The sequence below is a fragment of the Melospiza georgiana genome, chromosome 4 (assembly GCF_028018845.1).
Source record: "Melospiza georgiana isolate bMelGeo1 chromosome 4, bMelGeo1.pri, whole genome shotgun sequence".
NCBI classification, from domain to species: Eukaryota; Metazoa; Chordata; class Aves; order Passeriformes; family Passerellidae; genus Melospiza; species Melospiza georgiana.
The window spans coordinates 37,194,216-37,222,184 of NC_080433.1; the positions used below are offsets into that span (position 1 = coordinate 37,194,216).

Below are 27,969 nucleotides of genomic sequence, written 5' to 3' on the forward strand. Positions count from 1 at the left end.
TGCTGACTCAGATGCTGAACAGAGCTTGTACTCCAACACTAATTCCCCACTTGGCCTCTATCCTGCCAGGCTGGATTCAGGTCAAGGTGACATAGACTAAGCATGGATTAAACTACAGGTACAACCAGCAGCATGTGTACATAGCAACAAAACCTTCTCTCCAGATATGCCACAGGGCTACAGGAGCTTGAGGATTTGTCTAATCTAACAACTATTTTCAGCTTGCTCAACTAAGACAGCAAAGAAGTCTAAATGAGCTTTCAAACTCAAGACTCCTTCTGACCATACTAGTCAGTATGCTCCTCCAAAGACTGTATCTGCAAAATGGATTGAAATATTTTCCTGGGCTTCTCTACATATTTTACAGCTCTTCATATTTTATTGCTTTCTTTGTGTGAGGATGAACTTTGCTGTTCTGTGAAATGTTGATCCACCCAGAACTAATATAATATGACAAAGAGTCACAAACAATCTCTAATAATGTTGATCAAAATCTGTAAGCTCTCTAAATGAAATCTCTTTACTTTTACTCGAGCCACAGTGAACTTAAAGTGTCCCTTAAAGAGACTTTCTTTAAAAATAAACTAGTGACACCTGTAGCTGCATAAATTTCTGTTTTTACAAAAATAAAATACTTGCCTGTGTTGTGGAAAATGTTTCAAAAAGAGAAGTTTGGAATAATCCTTTTTTTTGTGTAAGGGTGTTATACATGTTTCCTTTATGTACTGAGTTAGAAGAGAAATCAAACAAACCAACTTCAGCATGTGGTCCCCTCTCTCCCCAACAGAATCACTTCATATTTACTTCTCACTTATTTTCCCCTATATTTGCCTAGTAATATTTAAAGTCTTAATTTTCTAGCTGTTTCTGCCTCTTGCTGTCCAGATCCTTCTCTTGATTGACCGTCTCTTCTCTTTTTGCTGTGTGCATTAGCCCCACTCCTACTCCTATAAGCTCTGCTTTCTATTCCTCCTTCCTTCAGCCATTTCCTCCTTGTGCCCTTGAGGTCCCCCTTGATTCTTGCTTTTTCTCTCTTTCTGGGTACTCTGCAAGATTCCCATCTGAGTCACTAGAGCAGCTCTCCTTTGAAAGCCAGCAGGGGCAGGATGGTCACTGTGAGGAAGAAGAGCCCCATTACCACCCACACTTCAGAACCACTGGCCATCAGTGAGTAACTGGAATTATCTGACTCAGCCAATCTCCGAAGGAAACAAGAACACTTCTCTGATTAATGTGAAAAACGTGGAGGCAAAAATAAAGTAACACAATTTTCACCATCTTGAGTTATCCTCTTAGAAAAAGATTTTGCATTGGAAATACTTACACAAGAATTATTCCTTGAATTAGCTGGCAAGAGACACCCAACCCTGTCTGTTGATTTTAGTTACCTAAATGATTTTAGATTTTGTAGCTCTTTTGCTGTGTCGCCCACAGGGCTCACACTGAGTGATCTGGATTCTTGGTGTCATATCTTGTTTCTCACGTGAATGAATTGTTTTCCAATAGATTATAGCTATGTAATCCTGCTATGAACAGACACTAATAAAACCAGAGAAAGAATCTGTGCCATTCTACCATTCCTGTTAATGCAGATGTAAAAGGGCGAAAGGCTTGTGTTTGGTCTTATTTGTAGAGCTGATAGTGAAAAAATAAAAAAATTTAAAAAAAGAAGAAGCAAATTGGATACAGAAAAGGAGAGTTTAACTTCATGACACCTTCTAGAAAGATTACTTTGCAGTGTAAAACTGGATTGATGGGTTTTAATGACCATACTTTCCATCAAAATTAGTTTTGAATAAAGATTAATTTTTAATTCAATGCAGTCATGTGGAGTCATTTATTTCCCTGTAGGTGTGCATTGGTATGGATGGAGTGCTGTCGATATTTCACTTGTAGCACTGCAACAAGTGCAGCATACACGCAAACCTGCGCAGCGGTTTCCAGAGTCGGGCGGGCAGGAGCGCTGAGCTCCCGCCATTGCAGCTGAGCCCATCACGGATCGGAACCCTTCCTTAGCCGGCAGCCACCTCTGGGGAGCGACCGCAGCTGTCATCTCCCGGGCTGGCAATGTCACATTGCCCTCGGGGGTTTTCTGTCATTGTCACCTTTTCTTTGGCTATGTGTGTGTGTCATCACCAATACCCACCTTCTAATATACTAACTGAAAACAATATTAATCCTTATGAAAGCGCTGTTAGCTTTATTAGAGGAATGCCAATACCGAGTCAATCTCTTGCTTCATTCAAAGCGATTTTAGAGGGACAATGAGGATCTTTACGAGAAGTCGGTGCTTACAGTATTTCAGCCGATCTTTGTGCGAAGCAGCGGCCCTGGAGCGCGGAGGGCGCCCTGACGGCGGCCCCGCCATTGCGGAGCCGCCCGTCTCCCCGGCAACGCTCCCAGCGTGCCCCGCGCGGCGCGGGCCCGGCGGCGGCGCGGCCGGCGGGAGGTGAGAGGCGCCATTTTTAAATCGCTCGGGCCGGCGGCAGCCGCGCCTGGCTGGGCTGTGGCGGGGGTTCCGCTGTGCCAGGGGGATCCGGGGCGTGCGGGGCACCGGGCTGTAAGGGGGGAGCCGGGCTCCGATGGGGGCTGGGCTGACCGCGGCCCTTCTGCGTGCGTGGGGCCGCAGCTCTTGGCGGCCGGGCGGGGCGGTCCCTTGGCCCGTGCCCGGCGCCGCGCGTTCCCCCGGCCCGCGCCGTTGGTGACCGCGCAGCCGGGACGGGCGGGCCCGGCGCCGCTCTGTGCCCGCTGCTCCAGCCCCGGGAGCAGCTGCCGCGGCCTCTGCGGCCTGCCGCGCTCGCCATCGCCTTCAGGGGCAGGCGGAGCCCGCTTGCTGCTGGCTCTCGAGTGTTTCCGCTTGTCTGCTTTGCTTTCCACCAGCCATCCTCATCCTCAGCCACGTTCGCTCGGAGGAAAATTGCAATTTTGCTGTGCTTCTGGATGTGTGTCAGCCGTGTTAGTGGTATTCCTCTGACCGAGCTCCTACGTCTAAAAGTAAAACAAAACAAAAACAAAACAGCAAAAAGATCACAGTGACTTATGCAGCTCGCTTGGCCTCTCACTCGGTCTTCGTCCACGTACTGTAGAGTGTATATAAAATCATGTTTCTGCCTACAGGAGGTGTGGGATATGTATGACAATATGAAACTATGCCCTCCCTGAACATCTCGGTTTTTGAGTCAGCATGAAAGGGAAGTGATTTTTCAGAAGAGTTTTGTTTGCGGAATATATCATATGTGCAAAAATCCTGGGTAGAACTTTGAATGAAATTTTAGTGAGTGAAGGTTTATGTGTGTTTGAAGGCTTCTTGCCATGAAAAATCATAGAAAAACATACATGGTGTTTGGAGACTGGCTGCTCTTGGCTACAGCTCAACTTAGAGGTGTAGCTCCCATTCAGAATTCAAATTGATCAGTAACTACTGTCAGTTTTGCTTGGTAGTGTGTGTGGGTAAAGCACAAATTTTAACCCTGAGTTAAGAGAGAACCTTGTTTGTTGTTTTTCACCTAATAAGTAGCCAGATCTGAAGTGTAAGACAGAAACTGAGAGGGTGGTGCCATGTGCAGTGTGTAGGGATGGATACTGCCATAATATGGTTAATGGTTGTTGAAACTTGTACCTTGAACACTGCTGTGGAGGGAGTGAGAGTAGCTTGCATGAGCTTGGTGTCTTCTGAAATGCAGCTGTCATACAGATACTCTCCAGTATTGGTGCACAAAAGTGTTAAGCATTGATTTTCAGTGGATTCTCTGCAGCAACATCTGAGCAGTGTCTGGGTTATGGAACTCTCTATAACAAAGGATTTCCTGTTTCTCTTTGGCTTTGCCTCCCTAGATTTTTTTAAGGTGATTGTGTTGACTGTTGCAGGTTGCTGATGACAGATCAGTGGAATATGAACTGTTAAAGTACAATGTGGTGTGCTGCCACATTTCTCGAAAGATATAGAAGGGGGTTGGGGTGTTTTTGGTTGCACACTTGGTGTTCATGGGAAGTCTGATCTCTTACGAGTGTGTTGCATAGTTGTTTAAGATAGGGTTTGTTTCGCTGAATTGTGACCGTGTAAAATCTGGGCATCTAGTCCAAGGCTGTGATTTTGTGAACATCTGAGCTCTGTGCTGTGCCAGCTCTGTGCTCCTGAAAGGAGAAAGGCTTGCTCCTCCTCCTGTCTGTTTACTTGGCTCTTTGTTCCTTTCCCCTCATCCGTACCAGCTGCCCACTTTCACTGATGATGTCGCTTGCTGGATTTTTCCATGAGCTCGTGTGACTCACTGACCTCACAGAAAAACTATTGAGTGTCTTCTGCTTGTTTGAGTGTGTTGGCTTCTTGAGTTAAAACTGTTCATGAAGGGGTCTGATGAATGACAAACACAGCAATGGGGACAAAGAAAGGAGGAGTGGAGCCCTCCCGTTCCTGGTGACAGCGAGCTCTTGTGTTGGATTACACTTTTGCGTTAGACCATTGTCTGGTCTTACTGTAGACTCTTGAGCAGGGATGAGAAGGGGTGGTGTTTGAAGAGCTGCTTTTTAAAGAGGCTGTGCTTTCCTTGAGTTTTTCACTCTTTCAGGCAAATAGTTCATTGTTTCAGAAGATCTTGGCTAATTGGATTAGAAAAAAAAGAAGGAGCAAATAAAGAGGTCTGGAGATGCGAGAGAAGCAGGCAGAGGAATTAGACCATGAATTGTGCGAAGAAGCTCTTTGACTTTCACAGATTTTAATGAGAATTTTACTGCTTGAGCAAAACGCGGCACAAGGCTAAATAGTGTCAGTTTTTTTGTTAGTTGCAAAATTATATTCATTGTATCATCTGTCTGTTTCAAACTGTGTTCAGAGACAATAAATTTAAGTGTTTTAAGCGTGGCATGGAAAAGAGAGCCGTGAGTGAGTTACATATGGCACTTGGGAATTACCACTACATGGTGCAGTCATGTCATTTGGTTATGCCAGGTGAACAAGAAGGAAGCCTTGGTGTTGTAAACAAAATGCCATAAAAATTCATATAAAGTAAAAAATCATATTGATATATAATATTTTTCTCTAAATGCAAGTATTCTCACTTTTAAAGAGTTTGTAGCACAGAAAAAGTTAAAATAATATAGCTGAAAAATCTTGCAAAAGAAAAGCCCTTTCGTGATGTGCAGCTATAAAGAGGAGAGATGTATGGTAGGTAATTCAGCAGTGTTTCCCTCTTTAGGAAGAGAAATAATTTGAGAAGAAAGGAAAAACAAAGGTGATTCTTGGAAATGTAATTTATTTACTTCACTTAGGTATTCTACAGTACTACCATTTTAGCTATAGAGTGTGCATTTCGTAGGTTTCAGGACTCTGCACCAATGCCTTTGTATTTATACCTATGGAAAATTATGTTAAGGCTTCATAGTAGGAATTTGGGATGACTGATACAAATTTGCAGTTTGGTAGCTTGCTAAATAAGAAAGTGTAGAATTAAGTTTAAATATGATGGTGGGTGTAGTTTCTTTAAAGTATGTTTTATGCTTCTCCACTTCTTGAACACATCTCCAAGAGAGGAAGAACCTAGTGTTCTTTTAAAGTATTTCTCAAAAACTATGACTGTAGTGTTTGTGTAATTTTGAAGATTATTTAAGGCCTGTTCACTGACTGTGAGCAACTACTGTCCACCATTAGCACAGAAGAGATTCTGGTTGGTAATATACTTAAAGTATTGGTATCCCTAAATGTTGTTGACTATTAGCACTTTACTGCCAGAAATTATTTTGTGATGCGGGGAAAAGAACCCCAAAACAAGACAAAACTTTTCTGCATGTGAATAGGTTAAATATTACTAATTGCTCTTTGTGTTTTCGAGGAAAGAGCTCATGAAGTAATCAAATCTCTGTTTCACAGTTGTCACCAGGAATGCAAATCACGACATCTGCCGCTAGATGTCCCTGCAAGCCAAAAGAGTTTTGTTTCCTTAAATACAACAGGTTTTCGCAGTCTGGAGCATTGTTTTGTCAGCTGCAATTATCTCCCTCTCTTTTCTCCTTTTATCTTTTCAATGAAATCTTCATGCATATGAATACATGGCCAGGTGTGTGTCTTGCGTTGTAATTTGTGCACTTTTTGATAGTAACGAAAGCTGTGAGAAGAGAATATACTTCTCACCTGCAGCAGCTTGGAATAGAGTAGGAAAGGCTGTCTTCCAGTTTAGCTTTTGGCTGACATTGTCTGAGAAAACGTAGCGCTTCCTTGGTGTCTTTGACTTTATCTCCATTATGCCACTTCAAAAATACTTCTTACTTGAGTAAGCAGCAGGATTCAGATCTGACTTTAAATGCTGTGTTCCTAATTCTGAGCTTTGGCTTACAGTTTGATAGTTACATTTAGTATCTACAACATATGAAAGCAAAGTGCTATTGCCTGATTGTTGGGGTTTTTTTGTTGTTTTGGTTTGTTCTTATTGTTTGTGTGGGGTTTTTGCTTGCTTTTAATAGTGATCATGTTAACCCTGTTGATATGCTTAGAAATTCTTGGGGACATGCTGCCTTGAATTTTCTGTGTGCCAGAGCTTTCTCTCCTCTCACATGATTTATTGTCTTTAGCATTACTGACCTGTTCTCCTCGTCCAGCTGTTGGTTTAACAATTGAAAATGTCTTTATATTGAGTTTGAAAATTGCTGTTGTCCTTTGTTTCTCAACAGCCAACAAAATTCAGGGATGAAAAAGAGATTATATTGATTAGGAGGGTCTTCAAAACCTGTATCATTGATGTTTGAAATTGGTTGTGCATTTAGGACAGCCACAGAGGAGAATGTTCCTTACTCTGATTTCTTCCTCTTCGTTCTCTCAGCAAATTTGGGTAAAGCAGAATACAAACTTTCTGTTGTTGCTTTACCTAGACTGATTTTATAAGTGGTGGATTTTTCTCTGACCTTTTCTCATTTTAGCAATGAAGGAAGGAAAAATGTCTTACATTTACACTTTCTTGACATTATCATGTCTTAGTGGAATGGGGTTTTGTCCTGTATTGAAGACAGATTTTCATCTCACTTATAGTTCAGGGGTTTATAAAATCAAATTGAAGTGTTTAAGATACATTCATGAAAGAGTGCTGTGGTAGAAAATATACATGCAACTGTGCATGTAAAGAAGGCAAGGTATTTGTAGTGATGGTAGGGATTTATCATTGTTTCTGTTTGAGTTTTACTTTATACAAACGTACACTTTGCACACTGCAGACATGGACTTCTTAGGCATCAGTCCAATTGTGACAATTATGACTAATTATGCAAAAAGCTAAAATGGCAGAGTAGTTGTTTTCAAGTCTTTGTAACTTCCCTAAAATTCAGCTACAGTCCTCCCTCCCCCAGATCCTGTGGAAGTGTCAGTAATGATCGGATTTATACCTGTTTCTTCAAATATCAAAAAGCACTAATGAGGCATATTAGAATACTTCCTTATTTCTCAGGAACTCTTGATTTGCAGCTTTCTTCACACCATTCTGATATTTTCACATTTTGCAAAAGTCTTTCTGGAAAGGTCACAAGCAACCACAAAATAAGCTTTGAAAATAAGGAAGTGACATATTTCAGAACTGAACTGTGGGCAGGTGTCTTCCAGGCTGTCCCTGATACCTTAGTTCTTCTCCAGATTGGGCTTGGTAGGAATTCAGTAGAGAATTATCTGCTTTTCTTCCAGCTGAAGTACTGGTGTGTTGATTAATACAGCATGTTAGGACAGTGTGACAGACTTTTTAATAAGTAGTAAGAAAAGCTGTGTGTCTGCTATCTGTGACCTCTGTGAACTCTGATTAAAAAGGCATAAATAGGGCATCATGGTTGGAGTCTCAATGTATAGCATAAGTAAAAATAACATGTCTTGTAATGTTTCAGATAGTAGTGCTTGTTCCTATTTTGTATTGACTCCAATGACCTTGATGTTTAAGTGTATTCTGTGCCCCTGGAAGCACTATTACTTCTCTGCCCATGCAGCCTGCCCTGAGAAGAGTTGCACTTCCAGTAAAGGTTTCTAATCTGTGTTAAAGCAGAACCAGGATTCTTCTGTACTTAAAGCAAAAGCAGTGTGTGGAACCTTTGAACTGTGAATGTACTTGAATGCTAATCACATGTCCTTGTATTTGTTCAGGTGTCTTGATCTTCAGAGATGCCAGTGTAACCAGTGGATGGTCTTGTAGATCAGTTATACATTAATTGTCTCCTCCATACTCATCGTCAGCAGTCCTCATAAGATGGATGCTTTGGGCAACCTCCTTCCCCTTGTGGGTGAAAGTGGTGAAGCAGCTAATTCACAGGAAATACTAAAACTTTTGATGGATGAAAAGATGCGAAGTGAGCACCACAAAGCAAATTACCAAACTCTAAGGGCAGAACATCTAAGGTACATCAATTTAAGCAAGTTTCTATATTTGAGTTGTTAAAAGGGGAAGCTAAATGTCGGAAGGGATTTATTTGTATGTGTGAGATGTGTGTTAGCTATTCCTGTGTGTAAGGAGAGATTTTAAGAGATTTTTGTTCATATAGGAAAATAAGCAATTCAAAGTACCTTAAGACGTTGCAGGTGATGTTTCTGCAGCACTTTTTATGCTTATAACTGTGGGATAACTTTTCAATATATTACAGAAAGATGATATTAATAGCTTAGTTCTTATTTGGTGTCCGTATGTTTGCTCTTGTGTGTGAGTCTTTTGAGCTTTAAGGTCTAATTTTAAAAGGTGAATATAAAGTAAATTTTATCTTTCAGATTGCAAGAGGATTATACCAAATCACAAGATGAACTGAAAAGGTTGCTAGTTGAAAAAGAGACTGTACATGACAAATTTCAGCAACTTCTTGCTGACTTTCAAGAGCAGTTGCTGGCTAAAACACAGGAGCTGGAACAAGTGAAGCAGCAGGTGAGATAATTTACTGGAAGGACTTGGGATGTATTATTATCATGTAGTAGGACCATGCATATTTTTCTGTTCATGCAGTATGCATACCCAGCTTGGATATATTTCAGATGGCTTGAAATTCTCCCAGTCCAAGTAATGGCTCTTCTCTAGAGTGACTATGGGTTGAAAATAGTGTTTCCTTGTTTAACAAATCATCCAAATTGTTTAACAAATCATCCTGTTGTTAGGTGTTGTGTAAGGCTCTCAGTCTCTATCCATGCTTGCTCTGCTGTTAAGGGGAGAATCATCTGTCTTGGGGAGTAACTTAGGTGCCTAAATCTGTTAGGACAAGTGACTAGAAAGATAGATATTTGTTTTTCTTTGTGATGACAGCTTTCTTCTTTCTTTTCTTAAAAAAATCCCAAACCAAAATCAAACAAAAAAACTCCTCAACATTGAAGATAACTTGGGTGACACTCTATGTAACTGCTTGTTTCCTTAAAGTAATGCAGGACATGTTCTTAGGAAAAAAATATAATCTCTAACCAAAGGATCCCAGACTCTGAATGGAGGAGATGTGCCTCAGTACCATATCTAGGACTAGTTTCCAGGGACTCCAGGGTACAGATAAGTGAAAGAAAATTAGAATAAATAAGACTATGTCACAGTTGTGGATGAAACTTTTTGTTTTAAACTATTTCTTGGTAGATAGTTTGTTGTGTGAACCCTATCAAGAAATTTTAACAAAATACCTTACAGAATCGAGCTTAAGGCCAGGAGTCTTTCCTGATGGTTTTTTCCGTTTAAACCAGTATCCATGTACCTGTTGGAGAACACACATCTAATGTGTTTTGCAAATAATTGTTTGGTGTTGCTTGTTTTGATTTTTTTGGGTTGGTTCACTTACTTACTGTTTCAGTTAGATATTAATTCTTTATCTTTAATGTGAGACTGCTTTTCCTTCCCCCATCCCCCACAAAGGAGATAAATCTCTTGGCAATTCAGCCTGAAATTTGTGTTGCTTCTATTGATAAATGCTGACATTCCAAATGCTTGTTATCTTCCCAGAATATTTTTAGTTCACTAATACTTTTTTGCTTTTGTAACTACTATTAAAATTTCTTTAGAAAAGCCTAGAAAATTAAGTAAAATTCCTAAAAACATATTTGAAATACCTTATTCCTGGCTATGTGACCAATCACAGTGTAAATAATATGAATGAATATGACTAATTATTTGTGATGCTTTTCTGTTTTAAGGTGCTAACTCCTCAAAAATTAGAACGGTTAAAAGCAAAAATGTATGAGGAATTGGAGTCTCCTATGAGAGAGCGTTATCAGAAGCTAGAAAATGTAAGTCATAAGTATTGAAATTTTATTTCATTTAGAGTAGTGATTGCTGCTTTATAGTTGTTCCTAAAACCTTAGGGAATTAAAACTGAAAGGGGGAGCAAAGTATGGCATCATTTCTCTGGTACTGCTGTCCCAGGCAGGGAAGGTTGAAATCATGGAAGAGGGAGGAGGCAGCATTCAGTTAATCAAAGACAACTTGTGAAGCAATAGAAACATTGCATGGACATTTAAAGGAAATAAATTTGAAAACTTTAATTTTTTTTTTTTCTAATTTAGGAAGTAGAAAAATACAGAACATTATATAACAAACTTCGTTACGACCATACCTTTCTGAAATCAGAATTTGAGCATCAAAAGGAAGAACATGCACATATTTTAGAAGAGAAGAAAATAAAATATGAGACTGAGGTATGTAGAATATTTTAGTAGCTTAGAAAGTATCTCTGACAAAGCTGCTTGAACATTGTGGAACTATTGGTGCTTGAAGCGTTGTCAGTTTGACTGCATTTCGTGTTTGTTTCTATTCTCTTCATTCTCAAAGCACTTCTGTGACTTAGCCTAAGGCTGCCTCTATAGACTTGTTCAGTGATGGGTTGCAATATTTGTGCTATTAAAAGTAAGAATAACTTGCTTTCTGGTAAATGACGTTTGCTTAAAGCTGTTTTTAATCACATTTGTGATTTGTGACATGATGCCAATTTGAAATTAATTATCTGACTGACCAATGGAAGTTTAGGCTTTAAATTACTCATGTGGCAACTTATCAAGGAAGATATATTGTTAATAGCAGGTAAGGGTATGTTTTGCAATGTACTTACCATGATGTTAGTTTGGATCAAGATAGTGATAATCAAAAGGATACTGAAAACTTTGATAACTTTATTTCGTTTGTATTAGCTCCTGAAGAAACCATTTTTTTATTTCTTTGGACTTTCAAAAGTGTATGTAGCTAAATAAATTGTCAGCTTATTTATGTTTTAAATAGATACATCATTGTAAATGAGTTGCAGATGTCATTTGCATATCCATTTAAGTATTTGTCTGGAAGCATATATTCTAGGATGCCAGATTTGAATGTATTACTCCAAACATCAGACAAAAATCAAAGCAATCATCACTTGCAAAATCAATCCAAGTTTGCAAATGTAGTGCATTAAAAACAGAACAGTTGTCCTTCCTGGAGCTAAACCCACATGCTGCTTTACAGCCTGCCTCTCTCATGGGCTTGTTGAGTTTTTGCTAGTCCTGCAGCTAATTAGCACACTTACACAGAATGCAGCTACCTTGAGCCCAGGGCACAGTGTGATCTGGTTTCTCTCAAAGGCTTTTTAACATTCCATGTCATTTTGCACAAGGAGGCTATAAAAACATCCTGATTCTTAAATGATGGCTTGGGCATATAATGCAATTGAATCTCCTCATAAAAGGCATTTGGAGGGCTTTTGCTGCAGAAATCAGGTTTGTTCATAGAGAACACTGGTGAAACTTTTAAAAGGACTGCTGCAGATCAGAGTTTGGACTAATCTCCAAATATGGAGAGAATTCTTACATACCTTTCTTTCTTACTCTTCTGGTCCTGCTATTATATTCAGTCCATGTAACTTATTTTGAAGTGTAACAATCTATGAATTTATGTTTGTTAATTACATTCTCCAGATTGGCTTGTACCTTTTGTAGTACTTTGTGAGAGAGAGTTGGAGTTTTTGTTGTTGTTGTTATTGGGTTTTGGTTTGGGTTTTTTGTTTGTTTGTTTTTTGGTTTCTAGTCTGTCAGGGCCCAGTCATGTTGGCTGTATGGAGTTATTAGCAGATTTGAGTTCTGTTGTAATTATAAAATAGAGGAATCATAAGAAGTTGGAAGAGACTCTTTATACTCCAAAATCTTGTTTAAAATATTGAAGTGTAATGAGATCAGATTGCTCAGGTCCATGTCCAGTCAAGTCTTGAACATCTGCAAGGATGGGGATTCCATTATTTTTCTGGGCAGACTCTTTCAGTATTTAACCATCTTCATCATAAACTTTTTTCACAATACGTAGTTGGAACTTCACTTGTTCCAAATTGTGCCTGTTGCTTCTCCTCCCATCACTGTGCATCTTCTCTGAGCTGTGGCTTAGTTCCCTCAGCTTGTCCTTATATGTCGTATTCCCCAACCCTCTGAACACCTTAGTGGCCATCTGGACTTGACACAAGCTCCAAGTACAGCTTTACCAGTCCTGGAAAGGGGACAAAGGATCGCTTCCCTGGATCTGCTAGTTATCCCTCTGCCAATCTGCCAGGATTGGATTGGGTGCTCTGCTGACTGACCTTTAGCTTGTTGTCCACTAGGACCCCCGGATCCTTTTCCATGGAGATGCTGCCTCCCCTTGCTATGGACCTGTACTGTTGCATTGGATTACTCCATCTCAGATGTGTGTCTTGCTCCTCGTATTGAAGAGGATCCAGTTCTGTCCATTCCTTCAGCTTGTCCAGATTCTTCTGGATAGCAGTTTTGCCTTCCAACAGATTGACCATTTCCCCCCAGTTTGGTGTCAAACTCAAGCTTGCTGAAAGTGATGCCATGCCATCATCCAGCTTGCTAATGAGGACATCAACCAGTGTTGCACTCTGTAGTGTTCTCAAAAAGACCACGCTAATAACAGGCATTCAGGTGGTCTTGCTTTGAATTTCCTACTCTAAGCAAATGAATGTTTAAATGTCCACTGCTACTCTTTTCTGAATTGTTAACTACTGTAAATATTGCTGCCTGACACCTAACCAATGTAAGAAATTTTATTTTTCTGATTAACAACTATCAGATTGCAAGACTGGATAAAGATAAGGAAGAACTCCATAATCAGCTGCTTAGCATTGATCCCACAAGGGACAGTAAACGTGTGGAGGCACTTTCCAGAGAAAAGGCACAACTGTGTCAGAAATTAAAAGCCTTAGAAGCAGAAGTCGAAGAACTAAGAGCAGAAAGACACAACAGTGTTGTGCAAGCAGAAAATGTTCAAAGAGTACAAGCACGACAGTTAGCTGACATGCAGACCGTGATTCGATCTCTAGAGGTAAGATTTTCTGTTCTTATTTTGCCTCCCTGTAGAGTGCAGTAAGAATAGCACTTGGCCTGACAGAACTGTCACAGAAATCACTGATAATTTTGCCATTGACTCCACAATTTGAATTTCTACATTTCAGATTTAAAGTCAAATTGTAGTTGACTGGGAGTCATGCACTGCCAGTTCAACTTTGGAAAGTCTCTCAACTGAGAGACTATGCTGAATGGTTATCCTTTCAAAACAAGCGAGTCATATCCATATTTGTAGTCAGTAAGAGGGTCATGTCAACCCTTGCCACTTAGCTGGACTTAGAAACCAATATGTTAATAATCTACTGCAGTAAATTCTTTATTCTTTTCAAGAATGTCACATGATGCACCCCTCTTTAGTCCCTTCATCATCTGTCATTGTCCTATGCCTCTTCTTGCTCCACCACATTACTGCAGTTGTTTATTACTCAGCTGTTGCTCTCCTTGGTATTTCTGGACTGTTGCACTTTTCCCAGGATTCTACTGTATTCCTCCACACCTTCTGTCAGTCCTTGCTGCCTCTCTAGGCAGTGAGCCTCTTCATCTAGATTTTTTGCACAGTTGCAGCATGCAGATAGATGGTTCTTTTTTTTTTTTTTTTTTTTTTGTTACTATTATCAGTGCTGTATACTTCAGTTACAAAATGCTCTGATCTCAACTTAAAAAGTGCTGTAATCTTCTTAGACAGCTTTAAAGAGAGCCCTGCTGAAAACAGAAGTGTTTAGAAAAAGCAAGGTGAAATCATGTATTAGATTATCTTTTTGATGTTCACTAAAGATCAGGGTCTTGTCTTGTAAAGATCAGAGTCTATAATGCAGAAATTGCATTTTATTTCCTCTCCAGGATGTTAATTTTTCCATCAGTATAACGGCATAGGCCAGCATATTACACTTTGTGAACACTAATTGTAGTTATACTGTTATAGCCCAGTAATTTAGTGGTGAGCACACCTGCTGCGTCCTAAGTAAGTCAGATTACATCACTCCTTATCAAGGAGGATTGAAAATGGGAGTGATTCTGTGTAGGAGGTGTTAGTAAAAATAGTTGTGCCTTTCCAGTAAAATTCAAGACCCTTGTTGTATTGGAATATATGATAGAACAAAGTTGAATCTTTATATATAATACTATATATTATAATGAGACAGTAATATCTGAAAGCCCAGATCAGCCAAAGGTTTCAAATGAGTAACAAGAAGCAACCCAGCTCCAAAAATCCTAAAAATGCTTCCTTCATTCAAGGCAGAAAAGAAGTCTGCTGAACTGCAGGTTGATCGCATTGAGAAAGAGCTGCAGATGAGTCATGAGCAAAACATTCTCTTAACTAGCAAACTCCACAAAGCTGAAAGAGAAGTCAATTCCTTAGCTGCTCAAGTAAGTACTTTTATGGTGTCTAAAATATATTTTTCACATCCTTTTATGTTTTTCTGCTTATATTTTAGACTAGAAGTTACAATGTCATCTGCTGTGACTTAAAATAGATATGGAATTTTTCCCTCAATTCCAGTTGAAAGGCAAAGAATATATGACTTTACAGGAGATATGTCATACCTGAAAGTCTCTCTAAAGATTGAGGTTATGTTGTTACTATTCCTTCTTCTAGATCTTTTTCCTGAACAGAACAAGACTTGTGAAGTGGTATCTTTATATTCATGTTTTCAATGTTCATGAAAACAGTCAGCCTAAAACTGATCTTTCTATCTTTCTTTTTTTTTTTTTCCGGAGGTCTTAAAAACTATCCTCTGAATGGGCTGTGTTAGCTACAGGAAGCAAGCTGCATTGGAATTACTTGTGGAGATTTAGGTTAGATTAGAAGCAGAGTAATCACGTTAGCATAGCTTTTTTCTTTGGATAATGCCAGCATAGCTTGTACAGAAACATTTCAGTACAGAATTGCATCACAGCATTTTAAGTTGACCATTGTCTTAAAACATATTTGAGTGACTTTGTTGTGTTGGCACTAGGTCTTAGAGGTTTCGTTTTATGATTGTATGCTTTTCCTTTTTTTTTTTCCTTTGAGATCTTTTTACAGTGCATATTTGAGTGCTAAGTATTTAATTTTGGTGATTCATTAAAAAAAGTTTTAATTTACCACAGGAATAAGGTGTAGCTATACTGCTATTTAAAGCCTCTTTATGTAATATACCCTACTTGGCCCCCATGAATGCTAAAGAGGAAGGGAAAACTTCTGGTAAAGATTTTTCAGTCATTTCCCAGAATATAGAGAATATTGTTACAGTCTTTATTTTTGTATCAACTGATCTTCTCTGCTCCCCTCCAGAAGCAGGAAAAAATAAAATATTACAGTCATGTTTCTCAAAGGGAGGAAAATAAAAGCTTTATTATAGTAATCTCCACCTGCTTCTGCTCCCACTCAAACCTATTCCTGAGCACAGGTGCATGTTTGTCCTCTGGATTTTCTGCCTTAAAAAAGCCACCTTAAATCTTTTCAAGTTGCCCTGAATGTTATCAACTTGATATATAAGCAACTAAATCTTCCATGTAGTTACTTAATAAGCTACTGTGTCATTCTTAACCTTTTGCCACTTGTATATGCAAGCAGGTTGTAATTACATTTGTCATTGTGAATGGATTTTCATTATAAGTGCTTTTCTCCAGATATTTAATTCGCATTGACCGTGTAATTACTGCGTTCAAATGCCTAAACTATAGAAAGTTTCCATGCAAGCAGTAATTTTCATTGATTTGATGTTCTTAAGGCTCCTACTTTTATGAGGCCATTTGATGTGTCTGTAGAGCAGTATTTGATTTAAAATGCACTTCAAGACTATGCAGACCTGGATTTTGAGAAATTGAGTAGCACTCCAGGAGGCCAGGGAGACTATAAGTAGTTACCAAATTGAAATTACTTGGGGAAGTAGTTGATATTCTGGCTTTGGATATCACTGTTTTGATTTACTTGTGGAGATTCAATTTAATTTTATTTTAGCTTGATTCTGAGGTATCTTTAGTCAGAAGTAAAGTAAATATACATAAATTTATTATAGTTAATTTGACGTTGGTTTTTACTAACTCATAGGTAAAAGAACTTAAACATTCACATAAGTTGGAGGTAACAAATGTCAAACTGGAGGCAGCAAGAACAAAGAGTGAAGTAGAAAGAGAGAGAAACAAGATTCAAAGTGAAATGGATGGTAAAGTATGAAATTATTTTGTAATTATTTCATCTATTTACTTCAGTTAGAATAATACAACTGTTTTTTTGTCTGAATGCTCCCCAGCAGTCTTCAGCTTCTACTTCTGGTCTAGGTGATAGATCTGACAATTCATTTGGTATTTGAAATAATTGTGTTGTTTCACTTGCTCTACCAGGCAAAGAACAATTGAGAGCAGTTTTTCATTTATGTAAATTAGTGCATTTGTGACACAATTTGAGCATAATCAGTTTCAAATTATGTACTTCATATGGTTATTTTTTTCTATTATTGGTAAATTCTTGAGTCTTTCATACTCTGCTTGAAACCGTATCGTGCCACAGAGCTTCAGTGGTTGGGTTTTTTGATTCTGTGTCTGTGGAATTGATACCAATTCCGTAAGGCTGCCACATGAAACAAAATACAACACCTAGCTCATTCTTTGAAGGGAACAGGCATTGCTGTAAGCTACCTGATGCAGCTGAGTATCTAGGCAACTTGAAATAGCTTTCTAGAGTGAAAAGGCCAAAGCTTTCTAGTACTAGTTGTGTTTAAATCACACAACTACACAATTACACCGTTTTAAAGGGAACTGTCCTCATTGATTGGCCATAGCCCCAAAACAGTACATTTGTCTTCCTGAAATAGTTGTTTCTGTTCACTTGCTTTAATAGTAAGTTCACTAAGAGCAATGAAAAAGTGATGTTTTCTGTGTTGACAATATGCTTACAGTGTACTGCAAACTAGAAATGTTGGCTCTGTGAAATATGAAACTGAATACAGACAAGATTTAAGTTAACCTGAACCAACTGTGGAATTCTATTTGCATTGCTGAATTAGCTGAATAACCAGGAGTCACTGTTAGAGCATGTTGGGTTATTTGTCAGTGAGTACAGGTGTCAGTTACAAGATTTTAGTTTGTATAATTTGTCCCTGCCTATGAAGTCATGGTTCTAGAAATGTCTCATTTGGTAATATAGGTGGATTAAAATTGAGATTTGTTGTTGCCCAGTTACTGGTTTCAATGACAACCAGTTTCTGTTTACTGTAAGCTTTTTCCGAAAATGAAAATTTTCTTGCTTGACCTTTGCATAGCTGTTATGGAACAGACACAAATGCTTTGTATAAATTGCTGTGGAGTTTAAATCTGTAATAATATTAACTGTTTAATTACTATCATTTATTAAAGTAAGAAACTCTCATAGACAGTTATTCCAGTGTAATGGTTACTTTTCAAAAGTTTTGGAAATATAACTGTTATACTTAGAAAGGTCTCTTCTTGTTTTCTTGTGTTTTGCTTTTTTCTCCTTCCCCCATTAATTCTGTCATTTGAACTGAGATTTTTAGTTCCCTTTTGTGAATTTATAAAGTTATTTGAATATAGGTTCCTAGGAGGTTCTTACCAATAATGACATGTTTAACTTTTTTAATGTATAATGCAGGATTGCTGTCTGACAAGGAAATTCTTACTGCAGCTGTTGAGCGACATAAAGTGCTCTTAGTGGAAAAGGATCGGGAGCTAATTCGTAAAGTGCAAGCTGCCAAAGAGGAAGTTTTTGACAATATTGCAGCCTTACAGAATGAAAAGTATGTCTACTGATTGCCTCCTCAGTTTCTAAAAGAGGATGGTTTTGTGATACTTTTAAAAATATCACTCTTAACTAAACACTTCTGACATTTTCTAGTGATTCTTGTGTGTATGTTGAATAATGTTTTAGGTTAGAACTCGAAAACAGACTAGCTGATCTAGAAAAGATGAAACTGGAACAAGATTCTTGGAGGCAGTCTGAAAAGGATCAGTATGAAGAGAAACTACGTGCTGTGCAGATGGCAGAAGAATCTAGCAAAAAGGAACTTCAGCGTTTGCGGTAGTGTGACTTTTCTAATCTAATCTTAGCACAGACTTCTCATTTTCCCTCCTTAATGTCTTTACAGTAGACAGTATGAAAGCTTACTATTCATAGAGACAGAAGTCTTCATTATGAAGTGTTCACTGGTGTAGATTAAACAGGATTATCTTTTGCACTACGTAAAAAAGAGTGCAGAATTAAAAATTAACTGTTTGAGATGGTGACCCTTTTCATCCAAACCTTTAAGTGTTATTTTCAATGACCCTTTTGAAGTAATAATTTGGCAATACAACTTTGTTAAAACTAGTTTAGTGCTGGCTGCTGACATAGCCCCAGTGTTAGAGTAAATAATTTCTCATTCCACAATGGCACCATAGCAGAAATTGGCAATCTGAGACCTAATATGATATCTCTGAGTTGGTTATTATGGTTGGGAGTTTACTTAGCTTACTAAAGTTGAAGGTTAGCATGATAAAATTAATCATACTCCAAAAGTCTTATTCCTATGTGAATTCCAAGAATGAATAGAAATATATTTTCAGTGCTTTTTAAGTTAAATATTTATTAGCCTTCCAAATAATGCTATTTATTTGTCAGGCTGATTTGTCCTAATTTATAGCATTGGAATTTTGATTAGATAAAAATAAGGATGTCTTACACAATTTTAGATTAAAAATTCAACAGCAAGCTATGCAGACAAAAGAGCTGGAAGAAAAGAGATGTGAAAATGCTGATCTGAAACAGGTAAGGTTTTATTGCATTTTAATGTTTTATAAAGAAATACATTCTTTCCTGTAGTTACCATGTCCTGCGTTTGAAGATTAGATTGAATTTTTAAGGCTTTTTTTTTTTCCCTGGAGGGATGAAATGTGTACTTCAGATATTTAAAGGAGAAGTGTTCAGAAATCAGTTGTGCTTTCCTGGACCTCTATAAATGGATTACAGTTTTTTGCTTCATGTGTTTTGTGGGTAACAGGGATTTCAAAGCTGAATGTTTATAGACTGGTATATTGAATATGGTTATGCACTATTTAACTGGAGATTCAGTTGCCATGGAGACTTATAAATTGTTTCTAGGTAATGCTTTGCATTTACACTGCGTCTCTCATCTGAGGTTCTTCAAGTGTTTAACAGATGTTTCATAAATGAACAAACTAGTGTAAAGAGGTATATTTCTATTGCATAGTCAATTGATGGCAGTGTTGAAAACCAAACCTATTTTTTTTAACTCCTGCTTGCCTGTGATATTATTTAGTAGGTAATAACAATAGCTGTGCATCAAAGTACTCTGCAAGCTGTGTGCACTTGAAGTTTGAGACACTTATTTTTTCCTCCAGAAATCAGAAATTGGGGGATCTAAGTGTCCATGTGAGGGGAGGAAAAGGAAAGGGAAATGATCATTTGTGTATGCTGGCTGCAGAGGTTGGAGTTTTCAGTGCTTCCTTGTTTTGTGAACTGATTGATACACTCCCTGTTGGCTGTAACACTCAGTATGTTATGGAACAGAAGAGCCTGGAAAGCTCCACAGCTCTGCTGCTAAATATTTCGTGGTCCTCGAGTTCTGTTCAGGCCTGGGGCTGAAGTGTTGGGTTTCTGAAGTTCTGGGGGACACTTCAGTGGCTGAAGCATCCTGCCTATCTTTCTCATTTTAACTACAACAGAAACCCTTTATCTTGTAGTGATTTACTGTAAAGCTTCTGGAGAAAGTGTTGAGTAAAGAGAAAAGAAACGAGTAAAAAAGGCTAATGAAAAGCTAAAGCTAGTTGGTGTCTCCATTTTGCATTGTCTCAGTATCTCAAAATCAGTTGCTGGTTATTTGCATATCTTCTGAAATAGAAAAATTCTTTTTTGTTTTGGCAGCAAATAAATGATATCCAACTCCAGCTTGCCTCACTTTCTCAATCAGAAAAAGATTTGCTGGAATCTAATCAAAAGTTGAAGGAAATAATAGAGAGATTGAAACAAGAATGTCAACATGCAAGGGCTCAGGCAGAGAAAGCTCAACTGGAAACAGAGAAGTAATTTTTTTCTTTTGGCTTTATTTTTCATGCTGCTTGTGTTCTTCTCATATGGATTACTTAACTGTGGATTGTAGATTCTGAATAAAGTCAGAAAGTTAAAATGATCAGGAAATATTGAACAGTTGTAAAAAATGGCTGTACATTCTGTGGGCATAGCATGTATAAAAGCTTTCCTCATATCAACTTTAAAAACAGAGGAGTTTGTTTCCATTGGTTTCCATTTGTATCTGTTAAAATTAATTATTGGTTAATGAGATACACTTCTTGCATAAATTGAAATTCTACTTGACTGAAGAGGGTGTCAAACTTCTATAGGTATAAATGGATCTAGAGTTTCAGAGAGTTCTTTTAAGAGTGTTTAAGCTGTATGTGTGAAAAGAGCATTCAAGCATTGTATTATGCATGATAAGGTTACACAGTCCCAGTCAGTATATGTGTGAATACTTCTTTCCCTTTCCCACTAGCTACTTTTAGCTGATATGAAGTAAGTAAAAGCTTATAAAATATCTTCTAGTTCCTCTCATCAAAATTAAAAATAATCACTTTCCTTTTTTTGCACAAGCTTGACCGCATGTCAACAAAGTATGACAATAAATGATGAAGGAAGCCTAATTTTATTCAGATTCCATACAGAAATGAACACCTTCCTGGAATTTAAAGATCAGTTTGTCAGTCTGAAATGGTTTTTCAGAATTTACTAGTTTAGTAACCCAATATTTGTCAAACTAGTACTGGATTATTGTGTGGTGGGTCCTTCAAAAAGTTGGTGTCCCAGATTAAATGCAACATTTCCAAAGGATATTATGTAACTTTTGTTTTAACATCTCTTTTCCTATTAATTGGTGCTGCAATTGCTATGTTGTCATTTGTTTAAGTAGTGCTTTTCAATTCAACATTTGAAGATATTATTGCATTTGGATGGCAGAGTATGTCAAAAGCACATTAAATATTTGGATGTTTGCTTTAGGGAGGTGTACTCACATGTTGAGTGAGATCATTGCTGTTACTTGAATGAGGCTGTCATTGTCATTTACATATTTATGGATCACAAAACAATCAGGATTAGTTTTTCCTGGGAAGGCAGTGGAAGGAATTTGTCAGTCCTCAGAGATCATTGTATGCAAGTATGTAGGTACTGAGAGATGCACTAAGGTTGGTACTGCAGAAATGAAGCAGCTTTGTAGCCTGCATGTAATTCCTGCAGGCCTGTGCCATTGCTACCGTGGAAGCCTTGGGTCATGTTCCCATTGTTTTTGTGAATCTGTGAGTGATAGAACCTCCTTCCTCAGTTCAGTAAATTCTTATGAGCTTGAACACCAAAGAGTTAATTGCACCAAAGCAAGAGGAAGTGAAATAGGGACCAAAAGATGAGACAAGAAGATAAAAAGTTCCAGATAAATAGTGCCAGTTGAGCATTGAGCATAAGTAGGCAAAGCTGCTGCATATCTGGCTGTGTCAATCTTAAGCTTGGAAATCAAAATGTGAAAGGAGAAAAACAGCTGAAGGCAAACTATGAGCCTGATACAGATCAGAGATGAGCTCAAACAGGGACTTGTTTAGCATTTTGGGAACAATGTTAGTGGCATTTAAACCAAACAACAACAAAAACCGAAACACAAAACACCTCTAGAAACCCTCACACCTAACTCAAGCATTTTAAACCATTGCTTCAGCTGAAATCCTTTAACTGCTAAGCAGTGCTCATCCAAAGTGCTTTGGTTCCTGGGTGCTAGTAGTTATTTGCAGTCCAGAGTGAGGTACAAGCCATGCTGCATCAACTAGAAGAGCCATGACAGGTGACACAGGGGCCAGGACTCTGTTTCCCAAGTGACAGTGGATGATGCCCAATATTTCTACTGTGGGGAAGGGAGAGGTGGTTTGGTGAGAAATTTATGGAGATGCATTCAGAGTCCCTGCAGGGAAAATGCATCTACCTGGGACTGGAGTAGTAGTGGATGCACTAATACCAGGCCTTGGTCTTCTTAAAATCTGCTAGATAGAATCTCACCATTTGATTTTAATTTTTAGCAGTAATGTAATTAAATATTCCATTAGTTCTTGCCTGCTTTGGCTCGCAATGCAGGCAGCCCAAACAAACAAGGCAGCATGGAGAAATGGCTCCTTTCCTGTATACTGCTGGAGAACACAGCCTAATTTTTATGTGTTGTAACCATGCAAAAGTCTAAACAGATAACATATGCCTTTGGTGGTGTGTGTTCAGCTAGAATGTTGTCTAGAAACCATCTATATTAGTGGGAGCTTCTTGTTGAGCTGGTGTTTGTTCTGGTTGGGAACACGTCCTAAGCAAGTCTGTTATGAAGATTTAGTAGACCCCATAGGGCAGCACCCTGCTCTCCTAAACAGAGACGGTAGTTGTCAACAGTTCTGACAACTGATGTTTGGAATAGGCATCTGCTCTTGTGTTCTACCATGATGGTTTGACCTGAATTGAGGAATTTTCTCTGGGGGGTTTGGCAGCATGCTGATCCAACAAGACACCAACAATCAGCTTTTTGGAATCAGTTTTCAAAATTTGCTAGTTAAAGAAATCCTAGGATAATGCACAGGTTGAAATGTCGTAGTCACAATTAGATTGTTAACATAATAAAATTTACATCAGATCCTTTAAGTATATAAAAGTAGGAGTTGTGAAAAGATGCATCTGTTTTAAGAGCCTTAAGGTATTAACTGAATGTGCTGCATTGTATGACCTCTTGATTTTTTTGCCCTGATTTTTCCAAAGGACTTCAGAATACCAGCGTATGGAATGGCTGCAGGAGAAGCATGTGCTTACACAGCGTGTCACAGAGTATGAAGAGAAATACAAGCAAATGAAGAACAAGCTATGTCGAGCTGCTGTTGCTCAGAAGAAGGCACGTTGTCTCTTCCTTTTTGAATGATCCACCCTGTGTAAAGTTCAGCTTTATGTTGGCCAGCTAGAATGGTTTCAATGTTAAGAGTTTATTTGCAATCTACTGTATATAATAACTAAATATATTGGGTTCTTCAAGATTAGCATAGAAATAGGTTGAATGACCTGCAAAATAATATTACAGCCAACAACTTTGTTATAATGCCATCAAAGATTTTGTGAGCCTTTCTTTGCACATACATGTGCATTGATTGTTAAGAGGTGAACCCCTTGATGAGAGAGGATGATGATACTAGATACTAGACAAATGATGTTCTACTTTTCCTTGATGGAATATTAAAATTTTATTTCTTCTCCTAAGCTTACTTTTTAAGAAATAATAAAGACAGGTAGAACCTCAAGATTAATGAGCAGTGTTATACATTGAACGTAGGTTATGAAACCTACCAGTGTCTTTTAAGGTCATGGAAAGTTAAGATCAGTATGAGAAAAAAAGCCATAAAAACCAAACAACAAAAAGACCCAACAAAAACCAAAACAAAAACAAAAACAGGAAGCATACTTTTTTGGTTATGCTTATGCTTGTTTCTATGTGTCCATTTAAAGGATGACCATTGTGATTCTCAGATACTGCTAATGTTTGTTAGTACAGCTGGTCACTGACCAACAACTGACTGGCAGTTGTGCCTCTTTCATTCCCAGCTATGGATCATTTTCCATTTCTTCTGCTTCCCAACATGGCAATCTAAGCACCTTCAAACAATACAGCATTTCTTCTTAAAGAAGGAAACTCCTATAAAGCATCACAGCTTGAAACCACATACAGTTTAGATTTAATTTTTACAGGATCTAATCTGTTAAGGTATTACTTAGCTGTTTGAAATATCTGTTTTACAGAGAAAAACTCTCAATGACAATAAACAAAGGAGGATGCATGAGAAAATAGAACTTTTGGAAGCCAAAATGGAAGAACTAGAAAAGGAAAATCAAGTGTTAAATAGGTAATTAACTTTGCTTTATCTTAGCTTGAATAATTACATATGCTCAAGGTATGACTTACAAATATGGAGTATTTTTGAAGATACATGGTACCTATGTTAGTAACCGGAGTCCAGTCTAGTGGCCTTTACAGCATTCTTTGAATAGATTCTGTTTAGGATGGGCAGCTGAGATCTTATGAGACAGTTGCAGGGCTGTCTCTTCAAGAAGAAAAAGAGAAAAAAATACCTGATAGGTGCAGTTGCAGGAATCCCTTTAAAAGAAGGAAGTGAACAAGACATCAGAATTGCAAGAGAAACAGACATGGCATCCTCTTTGAACGGTGAAGTCCTGGTTTTTCCCTCTTCATTGAGCCCCTATGGAGGGCTTGATTTTAATAACTAATGTAGCTTCACTGACTCACTACTGTGAATGGTAATAAAAGCTTAATTTATTTTATGTAAACTCTAATCTATAATAGAGCAGATAGCTAAATATGTAGAGGGGCATTTAGACAGATGTGTAGGCAAAAGAACATACACAGATCTACCTTCCAGTTCTTCTGAGTAAGGATAGGTGGAAACTGTAGGTGTTAAACAGCAGAGCACTCGTGGAGAGCTGTGCTGCTGTGTTGGGATAACAAAGATCTTGAGCAATAAACCATCTGTTATTTCCTAGACAGAATGTTTCCTCTGAAGAATATGCTCGCCTCCAGAAGAGGCTGAAGGACTTGCAGCGTCGGCACAATGAGTTCCGGAGTATAATTCTGAGTCCTGACATACCGGCACTCAACCCAGTCGGTGTAACCCCATCGTCTGCCGGGCCTCCTGGGCCTGCAGCGTCCTTCTCCTTTCTTCAGGTGGGATATAGCATAAGCTGTGAAAATAATACAGCAAAAGAGGCTACTGAAATAGTTCTTTTTTACTGACCTTAGTCTTAAGGAAGGCGTATTTCATCTTTGAACAGAAGTAAGAAATTTTGAGTTGTCTGGAGATGTTCCTTCCCTTCATCGCAATAGGAAGGAGTACTTGAAAGACAAAGGAAAACGTTATGGAATGTAACAAGTTTTAGCCAATTCTCCATACTTTGTTCTTCCCCTCAGAGGCTTCAAATGGCTCCTTCTGAGCAAGGAATGCTACTGTTGTTCTCATACCATGGTTTCATTATTGCAAAGCAGTATTGCTGCTTTTGATTTCTTGTGTGGTTAAAAGTCTTAGGTTGAGCAGCTGAGGGTGAAAATCTCTCTGGCTGAGGTTGAGTGGGTTGACTCTACAGATTCATGGTTACTGAGACCTCAGGTTTATGTGCTCCTTCATCTGAGAGGAGGAACATCTGCAAATGTATTTCTTCCTGATGCTGTTCATCAAGAATATCAGAATAATACCCGTGAAACATTGATGAGTAAAATTTAACAAATATGGATGTTCTGGACTTTACAGTTTTTATTTTCCTTAAAGAAAATGAATGTATTGCTCATTTTGGTCCCTTGTGTGTAAAATGTAATAGAGCCACATTCTTTTTCCTTTAAATTTCAAGGAGGAGCAGCATCAAAGAGAGCTTGCCCTGCTTGGCAAGCGATTGGAAGAATTAGAAACCAGACAAAGAAAACAGCTGGAAGATCTTGGACCGTCTAGAGAGCGGGTAATGGTGGGATGTGGGGACTTGGCAAGAAATAAGATCACTGGGGAAAATGAAGCACAAAGTGAGGACTCCAAATAAAATCTGCATACTCTTTGTACTGTTAGCTTTCAATAACTTATCCTTTGTACATGCTTTTCATATTTTGCCAAAAACATGGTTGTGTGTGCCTGAATAGCATAAAATATATTCTGCATAGTTACCCCTTTGTGGCTCAACTTGTTTTACTGCTGTATTGAAGGACCAGCAGGTCTAAGGACTTTTCTCACTGGGAATCATACAAAGAATATGCAGGGTTGCCATTCATGAGGAGGCTACACCCTGAATTTGTGTTACCAGTGCAATGATATTTAGCATAGCAGCAGTTACAGGCTCAATAATGAGATTCAATTGCAGACTTTTTCTGGTCCACTTGACTTCCCAGTTCTCTGAAGTGCTGCTTCTCTGGGCATGTGTAGGGGAAGTGAAGTGCCTTCCACTATAAGCCAAGAGCAAGTTTGGGATGATTTGATGAAGCTGAATAGCCACAAGTCTGTTGGACCTGATGTGCATCTCAGGGCCCCGAGGGAACTGGCTGATGTTGTTGCTTGTTTGGACATCGTGGCAATCAGGTGATGCCCTCAGTGACTGGAAAAAGGGAAACTATGCTCCCATTTTTAAAAAGGGAAGAAAGGATGAACCATGAAACTACAGACTGGTGTGCCTCACCTCAGTGTCTGTGATGATCATGGAGCAGATCCTTCTAGATGTGCTGAGGCAAGTGAAAGACAAGGAGGGCAGCCAAGGTAGCCATCATGCCTTTTCTGTGGGCAAATTGTGCCTGAGCAATATGGCCCTGTATGATGGAGTGACAGCAACGGTTGACAGGGAAACACCAACAAATGTCATCATTTAGACTTCTGTGAAGCCTTTGGTACAGTCCCACATGACATGGCTGATCTCCAGACAGAAGAGACATGGATTTGATGGGTGAATTGTCATTCAGTGGATAAGGAATTGGCTGGATGGACACAGGCAGAGTTGTAGTCCATGGCTCCATGTCCAGGTAGAGGATGGTGCTGAGTGAGGTCCCTCAGAGCTCACTCTTGGGACTGATGCTCTTCAGTACCTTCACTGATGTCTGGCAGTGAGGTCAAGTGCAGCCTCAGCAGGGTTGCTGACACAACAGAAGGAAGGGCTGTCATCCAGACGTGGGCCCATGGGGACATTATGTAGTTCAGCAAGTCCAAGTGCAAGGTGCTACATCTGGGCAGGGAAAATCCCAAATGTGACTATGGACTGGGAAAAGAAGTCACTGAGACCAGCCCTGCAGAGAAGGACAGTGGAGTTCTCATGGATGAAAGGCTGGTCATGAGCCAGCAGTGTGCATTCACAACCCAGAAGCCCAACCACATCCTGGGCTGCAGCAAAAGCAGCATGGCCAGCAGGGAAAGGGAGGCTTCAGGAAGACATTATCCTTCCAGTATCTAAAGGGGGCTATAAAACTGAGGGGGACTTTTTTCTATGTCCAGAGAGTGTCAGAGGACAAAGGACAACAGTTTTAAACTGAAAAAGGGCAGGTTTCAATATTAGGAAGAAATCCTTTACTGTGGAGGTGGTGAGGCACTGGAACAGGTTGTCCGGAGAAGCTGTGGATGTCCCATCCCTGGAAGTGTTCAAGGCCAGGTTGGATGGGGTTTTGAGCAACCTGTAATAGTGGAAGGTGTGCCTGCCCATGGCAGAGGGATTGGGACCAGATGATCTTTGGTCCCTTCCAACACAAACCATTCTGTGATTCTGTGAACTATTGCCAAGATCCCTTCTCAATAAGGTTTGTTTTTCAGTTTTTTTTCCATAAAGTCAAAACATTAAATAACCTTAGCACAAGAAACTTTGAAAATTGTTTTACAAGGTTTGGATTGTTTAAAATAAAACTGACATTTAATATAAAAATTTAAAACAATTTTTTATAATGCCTTTAACACTTGATAATATCCTCTTACTCTTTCAATGTGAAAGTTAATGTATGCTACTCTGGGTTGCAGTTTTGATCACTAACAATGCTGTAATCAACATCTAGGTTGATATTTTGATGCAGATAAAAGGGATAAAATGAAATTTTAAAAGCACTGAAAACTTCTATTTGTTACCCTTGACAATGTGCCTCTTGTATTTCTATAATGGGAATGGGCAATAATTGGATTTTTTA

General features: G+C 38.8%; 1 protein-coding gene across 1 annotated transcript; it reads left to right on the forward strand.

Moving 5' to 3' along the window:
* The first annotated feature begins 2,413 nt into the window (after positions 1-2,413).
* Positions 2,414-27,969, forward strand: CEP83 (centrosomal protein 83). The gene is made up of 16 exons (XM_058022482.1): positions 2,414-2,449; positions 8,105-8,356; positions 8,720-8,870; positions 10,109-10,201; positions 10,478-10,609; positions 12,999-13,250; positions 14,510-14,641; positions 16,308-16,422; positions 17,865-18,009; positions 18,141-18,290; positions 18,941-19,016; positions 20,133-20,290; positions 23,037-23,166; positions 24,063-24,166; positions 24,822-25,002; positions 25,680-27,969. The coding sequence occupies exons 2-16, from the start codon at positions 8,208-8,210 to the stop codon at positions 25,860-25,862; spliced, it is 2,151 nt and encodes a 716-aa protein (XP_057878465.1). The 5' UTR covers positions 2,414-2,449; positions 8,105-8,207; the 3' UTR covers positions 25,863-27,969.

Excerpts from the sequence above, each read along its gene's own strand:
- CEP83 (XM_058022482.1), top strand. The coding sequence starts at position 8,208 with ATGGATGCTTTGGGCAACCTCCTTCCCCTTGTGGGTGAAAGTGGTGAA. Across the intron at positions 23,167-24,062 it reads CTGCTGTTGCTCAGAAGAAG|AGAAAAACTCTCAATGACAA; the intron begins GCACGTTGTCTC and ends TCTGTTTTACAG. Across the intron at positions 24,167-24,821 it reads GAAAATCAAGTGTTAAATAG|ACAGAATGTTTCCTCTGAAG; the intron begins GTAATTAACTTT and ends GTTATTTCCTAG.